The sequence below is a fragment of the Triticum aestivum genome, chromosome 5B (assembly GCF_018294505.1).
Source record: "Triticum aestivum cultivar Chinese Spring chromosome 5B, IWGSC CS RefSeq v2.1, whole genome shotgun sequence".
NCBI lineage: Eukaryota > Viridiplantae > Streptophyta > Magnoliopsida > Poales > Poaceae > Triticum > Triticum aestivum.
In genome coordinates, this window is record NC_057807.1 from 551,639,233 (window position 1) to 551,646,402 (window position 7,170).

At 43.4% G+C, this 7,170-nt stretch overlaps 1 protein-coding gene across 8 annotated transcripts; it reads left to right on the top strand.

Annotated features, from left to right (window-relative positions):
- The first annotated feature begins 587 nt into the window (after nucleotides 1–587).
- LOC123113133 (uncharacterized) lies at nucleotides 588–5,421 on the top strand. Of its 8 annotated transcripts, XR_006455922.1 has the most exons (9): nucleotides 588–989; nucleotides 1,171–1,292; nucleotides 2,481–2,548; nucleotides 2,659–3,099; nucleotides 3,231–3,466; nucleotides 3,556–3,607; nucleotides 4,179–4,264; nucleotides 4,806–4,882; nucleotides 5,007–5,421. XR_006455922.1 is itself a non-coding variant. In XM_044534286.1 (8 exons), the coding sequence occupies exons 4-8, from the start codon at nucleotides 2,903–2,905 to the stop codon at nucleotides 4,862–4,864; spliced, it is 486 nt and encodes a 161-aa protein (XP_044390221.1). In that variant the 5' UTR covers nucleotides 588–989; nucleotides 1,171–1,292; nucleotides 2,481–2,548; nucleotides 2,659–2,902; the 3' UTR covers nucleotides 4,865–5,421. The 8 variants fall into 8 exon arrangements, 1 of the variants encoding a protein (XP_044390221.1); XR_006455923.1 differs by having other exon boundaries at nucleotides 588–999; nucleotides 4,806–5,421; XR_006455924.1 differs by having other exon boundaries at nucleotides 2,481–2,922; nucleotides 3,015–3,099; nucleotides 4,806–5,421.
- The last annotated feature ends 1,749 nt before the right edge of the window (nucleotides 5,422–7,170 follow it).

Below are 7,170 nucleotides of genomic sequence, written 5' to 3' on the forward strand. Positions count from 1 at the left end.
ACTCGTTTGTCAAACAGAGTGTGATCTTATCCAATATAAACAACTTGTTTGCCAAAGAACGGACACAATTCTAGATGACTCGTGTGTGTGTGTGTGTTAAGATTAGTTATCACACGCGCGTTTTTTCTGACAATGTGCCCTTTTTATCACACGTTTTGCACATCAAAATCGTGCCCCGATGGATGGGCTTTTGCACACGTTTCATTTTATTGGCACACGATTTTATTTTTTTGACGTTTCTGATGTCTTCATTGCGTCGCACATAGATGTGTGATAGATATGTCTTTCTAGCACCATTCTTGCGCGTGTGCGTGTCTCTCTCTCTCTGTGTGTGTGTGTGTGTGTGTTAGCCCACTATGGAGCCACATAGAGGAGGCGTAGCGCCATTTGTGAGGCAAACCCTATGGAGATGCGTAGATCAAACTCACAAGATATAGTTTATGATCAAGTGTACTATAGGTCTTTCAATACTTGTAAGTTAGTCTTTTCACATTAATTGTTAATAGATGAAAGATAGACACCAATAATACATTTGTCAAATTGAACATATAAAGGATAAGCTAGTACGCCCAACTAGCGGTACCAGCCACGTCTCCTCCCTCTCAATCCTAGCCGCCACCACCCACCCTCTACTGCTCCACCACGCACCCACCTCCCCCCCTGGATTAGGTGCAGGCCGGCCGGTGCGCGCAGGCGGCGGCGCTCCACTCGAGGGCAAAGGGAGGCAACGGCGGTGGTGGTCGCCGTGGACACCCATCTCTCTCCCCCGCAGACGAACCCCGCCGCAGGAGGCCGCCATGGAGGCCCGTCCCGAGCTCGCCTCGCCGCTCCTCCAGTGACCTTCGTTGCGCCTGGATCCGGGCCGATCCGACGATTCCCCGACGCGCAGGCGGGCCGGCACGCGGCGCTAGGCGGAGGAGCCCTCCCATGGCGCCGGCGGCTCTGGAGACGAGCGCTGCACAGAGGAAGAGGAGCAACATCAGCTCGAGGTCGTTAAGGGTTTGCCTCTACCTCCTCCTCCTGCGGCAGTTTTGACACATGTTTTTCATGCTAAATCCAGCAAGCAGTTTGAGCCCATTTGGTCTTCCATTAGTTGGCTTCTTACAGACCTTGTTTCCCTCTGCTCCTGCTACCTTTCCCTGCCCTTATATGCAAGATTGTACTCTGCAGCTGCTGGAATTGGCAACATCAGCAAAGATTTCAGCGGCAAGGAGTGCTTGCCGTAGTGGAAACGAAGCAAGAATTGGATGGAGCTCAGGATTTTTCCACTACCTTGTTAATAGCTTTGTGAGGTAATTTGGCAACCTATTTGTGTGTTTCTTTTCTGCTGTACCGATGTCTATTTAAATTTAGAAATTAGAAACATGAAGTGTGATTTAAGCATCTCAATAGCAAATGTTGTTAGGATGAACATAATGTATACCGTACCTACTGACAAATAGTAGTCTAATTCTTCCAAAGTAGTGGCTGTCGATGGAGACCCGGTTTTACTTCACGAAACCATTTGCTGAATTTTTTTAAGTTGGTTGCACACCATGTCGGCAGGAGGGAGGGAGGGAGGGAGGGTTCACACACCAAATCCAATTTTTTCTATAATTATTATGCGCATGTCGATTTCTGTTATGAACATGGCAAATTTGTTCACACACCAAGGTTCGCACACCAAATTTGTTCCCTAATGTGGTGTTGATCACTTTGTGCTTCTTTTCCTATTGGTGTGAAAAATTATTTCTTGGGTGATATCGACATAGCCATTTGTGATCTTGTCGACCGCTCCACACACTATCATCAAGATGAGTTCATGGTGTGGGCTTTAGAGTTTTGAGGGCGTGAAATGGCATGGAAGACAGATGGCAGTTGCCTGCATCCTCGAGTAATGCTTGCTAAAGGTGTGCTATATTTCATTTCACGCCCTCTTGGTGGTAGCAGATTGTTGAAATGAGGGTGCACAATACTATGTTTGACATGCTTTTTGAAAGTTCTCTACTCTGTTAATGGCTCAAAAAGTTCAAATATGGAGACATATAAAATTATGTTGTTTATCATGAAATGAGGGGGTGGCGGGCTACCGTGTACATAAAAATAATGTACTTGAGATTTTGTTAGTTTGTACAGGCTGCAAGTTTGCATTCAAATTGTTCTGTATAGAGTCAATTTTCATTCGTTTCCCAGTGAATGGTGCATGATCTTCTTGAGATAAAGGCAATTAGAAGCTAGCCATATTTTAATTTAATATTTGGTCAAGCATCCCCACCCCCAAGAGATTGGTTAACACATATAATTCTGGTTAAAATGAACTGGTTATTACTCGTAATACTGGATATTCTCTACCCAGTATCGATCATCTCAGATATCCTTCGTCTGTACAGTTTTGGCTTAATCATTCACAGGACTCTGCTGCAGTGCAATAAATTGCCTAAATGTCGGCCTATTTTAAAACTTTAATTTTATCTTTTGCTTCGTTTCTTGTAATTCTCCAGGGTGTAGGCCAAAACGCTGGAGTTCGTGATATTCCTGCAACTAACAAGCCATATATGCTCTGGATCAGGTTTCAGAAAGAACTGTTACTTTGTTGTTCCTTCAATATACATTTTATAAAGATTACCTTAGAACTATCTGAACAGTTTGGTACATAACATATATTCATAATTATATCAGGCTGTGTGGCAGCTGTTTGACACGCGCATCCACGTTCGTTTTCGTGACCTGGAAGCGAGGCTGCGCGCGTTCGAGCTACTTAAAAAATATGTGTACAGTGGGTGATTATACAGATTCTGTTGTCATGTTCCTTTGTTTAAAATCTGGGAACCTGGATCCATTCAGGCCTATCTAGGTGAAGCGCCGCACGAGTTAAGCAGAGGCGACTTTGAGGATTTCACCCGACAGACTAAAGGGTTTTCATATGGGGATATCGCTGTGTGCGTAAGTATCTCGCGTGCGGTCAACTTAAAATGTGTGCGTGTGTGCCGGCCTGGCCTGTACAATGTATCATGGGATGATGATCTGGTTGTCAGCAAGTGGATACCATGCCGCTCCGAGGAACCAGGCGCTCTAAGATGGACAATGCATGAGCTTGCGATGGGAGGCTTTTCCTCACAGGTAAGAATAAGATGGATAAACATAAATGCAGGCGCCATTTTCTCCAGCCCATGGTAGTGTAGTTGTTCAGAGATTGCCTTCATGTTCTCAGAGTTACTAATGAAGCGTGTGTGTTTTCTGACTGGCTGTAGATCGTCGCACCTGCAGTACTCATGATGGATGTCCGGGACGTGATCGCAAGGCACAAGCCAAGTGTTAGCATGGAGGACCTGAGCAGTACGGAAGGTTCAATGAGGAGTTTGGCAAGCAGGGCTGGTCATGAAGATACACAGAGAGAGTACTCCATTGGTACTGAAGAAATACTGCACGAATATGGTTGGTTGTTGTTCCTTGGAAGAAGTAGGATTCGCGCGTCCAAACTCGAGAGGTACCCGCTGCTGATATACCCGTAAACAAATAAATCCACCGGCGAGAAATGCTTCATATGCTGCTTCTTTTTTTGTTCTGTCGATTCAGACTTCCTGTATCTTGAGTGGCTTTCACCATTGGGCAATTCAAGCGATGGAAGGTATTTTTCAGTTATATTGAAGCTATTTTGAAATAGTGAACGACTGCATGATTTGTGTTCTTTTATGAAGGGGTGTATGTGCTTTTGCATAAATGTATAACCGTATAAGTGCAATATAAAGGCTACTTAGAAGTATATACAGTAAGTTATCTACTCCCTGCTTCATGACCTGGATAAAGAATATATAATTAGCTTTTGGCTTTAGGAACACTTCATCAGTTAGTACCTCTGCGAAAGATGAATTAGCCAGAAAGAAGATTCAAATCCACTAAGTTAGAGGTCGATTTATCGCCTTGCCCAGTCCTTCTGTTTTTCTATGTTGCAGAATAGGAATGCCATATATGTTCATTTATTTCCTCCGCCATTTTAAATTCTACACCTTATTTTTTATTATGATGAATCATCAATATCATACATTTGTTACTCTTCCTGATTATACATATTGTTTTCGGGCATAGATTTAGAATGATTTTTTCATGTTCTTGCAAAGCAGATGTGTTAGAAAACTATTGCTATTTTACTACTTTCAAATGCTACAACTGTCGATACTAAATTTCGAAGATATATTCAGGAAACTAAACAAGATGATGAGGAAACTGTTGCTGCAGCTGTTGAAGATTCAAATAATGTTTTGTGTGACCAAGCTAAACGCAAAAGGTATATACTCATACTCTGTTACATTTAACCAGTTTCATATAAGATGTGTGTCAGTGTATGTGCTACTGAACTAGGTGCGACAACTATTGTTTGTACATCGGAAAGAATGCTTCTTCTTATCCTTCACTAATGCATGCTATTTGACCAGTCTTTCTTTTTTGATCACTGAAGTGTGCAAGTTGATTAACTATCTAATAAAATGAACTTCTACTTTTAGGGTCCAGTGGGTGTTCTGTTTGACGTTCATTAATTCTCTGGTTTGTTTGCTGTAACATGTACAAGCAATGCTTACTGCTCCTCACTGATCATACAAGATAAATAGCCTTTTCTATTTTTCACTGATACGCACAAGCTAATTAACCATCGAATAAAATGAGCTGTGTTTTCAGATTCGGTAGTTCTTCTGTTTGTTTATGTTATCCGCTGTTTGTTGTTGCAAACCGTCCTTGTTCTTTTTATTCCATCGTATGCATCTAGGTTATTTGCACTGAAAATCAAAGTACTCACATGACTGTTACTTTTGCTAATGAATGCATCTTAGGACTAATACTGGTGCTAGCTCTGCAAAGAAAGCAAGGCGGTAGCTTTTCCATGCCGTAGGTTGGGTGTGTACATACGGTATGGCCATCACTACATGAGTTCTATTCTTCGTACAATCACAATAGATCTGGTGTCAAAACAAATTGATTATAGTCCATCTTCTTCATCGGGGTATTTTTGTGTGTTCCGCTTGCTTCTCAAGCTCGGTCTGCCACTAGGAGGTTGTGTTGCTGAAGGGAGCTTCTTCACTGTATCGCATCGCAGCAATGGTCTGGCCATCGGGTCTCAAGATTGTACCTTGGCACACTTTTAGGCATGCACCTGATGTATTTTGTGCATGTTTGCAAAGCAAGACTTTGACACTCGAAGAACTATGTCAAGCCACTGTCAATACAATCCCCTTATTTAGGTCCTTGAACAAGTGGACTCTTATGAGATGTAAATATCATCGTTGGCCCAGCGGGCGTTGACTCTACTTGATATTCATCGCTGCGTACCTTAGTCATGTAAGCTAAATGACCAAAGCTTTCTATACGATGGACCTCTGCCTATGTAGCTTGCCTTATAAAAGCAATGTAAATAAGCTATCACGAACTAATCTTATACCTTTCCTATAACGCTATGTATCAACTTCATATCTAAATATCTATTTTCTTATTAGTTCAATCGGTGTCTAAATATTCTTACATGCATGGTTTGATCTCGCCCTTTGCGCCATTGGCGCAATGGGTCATCTAGTATATGGGAACTGGCAGTAGACCTGTACTATTGCTTGGTGATGAAGTAGTATATACTTTTTAGTTAGCAATATAAAAATTCCAGTTAGCAACTTTTGCACATCTATACATTTTCAATTTCAATATGATATCATCACATAATAAATCTGCCTTAACTGGGTGACAGACGAAACTTGATTGGTATATATGTCATAGTAATAGTATTTTATAAATATATTCATTTATTCATATGTGGAAACCTTATTTTCTTTCGTAGCAATTAATAAAGTAACCGTTAGCGCAGAAACACACAATTTTCCATGTAACTAATTAATATATGGACCCAAACGAGATCTTCCTCGAGCAAGACATCAACATGTTATTATATACAAATATTTTCTTAACGTTGGTTGGATAAAAGTCATGGAACGAGTCGACGTCGGTTCTAAGAAAATGCACCGATGGGATTTAATTTAAGATAGATCGAGTGACTGTTGTGCTTTGGTTTTTTGCATGCACATTTTCCATCCCCACATACGTACACGTTACAGTTAGCCTTATTGGCGTTACTAAAATCCAATTAATTAGCTTTTTTTCTGGAAGCCTGGGGCATTTGCTAGGTAGTATGAGTAGTAAGAGCATCTACAATTAGACATGGCAAATCTGGCCCCTCAAACATCTACGGGTACTGACCGGGCATGCCTCAAGTTAGACACTTTGCATTCACTTTTCTCATATTTCATTCCTCTAAATCCATACAAAGTATGCAAAAGAAATTCCACGTACTACACCTACATCCACGTACTACCCTATCTACTCTTCGTCGTCGGTGAATGGATGGTAGGGTTTCGCTGCCGCCGGGTGCCTCCATATCCGTTCCATATTTCGGCTGGATATGGAAGTGCTGGTCAACCGAATGTTTTAGGCGTCTGTCTGGGCCGAAAAAACGTGCCGGTCAGTGACTAGACGACCCGTCCAGTCGTATGAGACGGGTTGAGACGCCCGGATGCTCTAATCATTAAGGAAGCATTAAGCATCTAACCTCATCCGGACATGCTAGTAGTATATTCGTTTTCCTTTGGCTGGTCTAGCTGGCTCACACGTCGATCCTCCGGTCAATAGCTCACATGTTGTGCTCCATCAGTCCACGTGTTGATGACGATACAGATGGCTGTAGATGGACCTCTCTGTAAACAAAACATTTTTCTTGCACGTGGCGCCCTCGCGGGTCTCCAAGCCACGAGCTTCTAGTGCGACCGAAACAAAGGTGAATTCGTGGCCCCACAGTTGCATACTTATGTTGAGTTGTTGACGGTAAGGCCAACTCCACCGCACGACTTCATCTTGTCCGGATGCGTCTGTTTGAGGTAAAATGGACGAATAGCGCGGCCCAGCGCGTGGCCTCAAACGGACAAATGTCCGAAATCCGTCCGTTTTCGATTCATCCCCGGCCCAAAGTTGCGCTCGGTTTGGGGTGAAACGGACGCGCGCGGACGGCCGCGACGCACGCCCTTGTCCCCCCATGGCCCGCCTGTCGGGGACACTAGCAGTCCCTCCCTCCCAACGCTTTAACCCTCCCTCTCCCGCCCCACCCCGCCGTCGGCGCCGCCGCTATTCTCCGGCCGCCTACGCACCGCGCAGCCCCCGGCT

Coding starts and splice junctions, on each gene's coding strand:
- LOC123113133 (XM_044534286.1), top strand. CDS start 2,903: ATGGGGATATCGCTGTGTGC. Junction 3,100..3,230: donor TGGGAGGCTTTTCCTCACAG/GTAAGAATAAGA, acceptor GACTGGCTGTAG/ATCGTCGCACCTGCAGTACT. Junction 3,467..4,178: donor CGCGCGTCCAAACTCGAGAG/GTACCCGCTGCT, acceptor AGATATATTCAG/GAAACTAAACAAGATGATGA.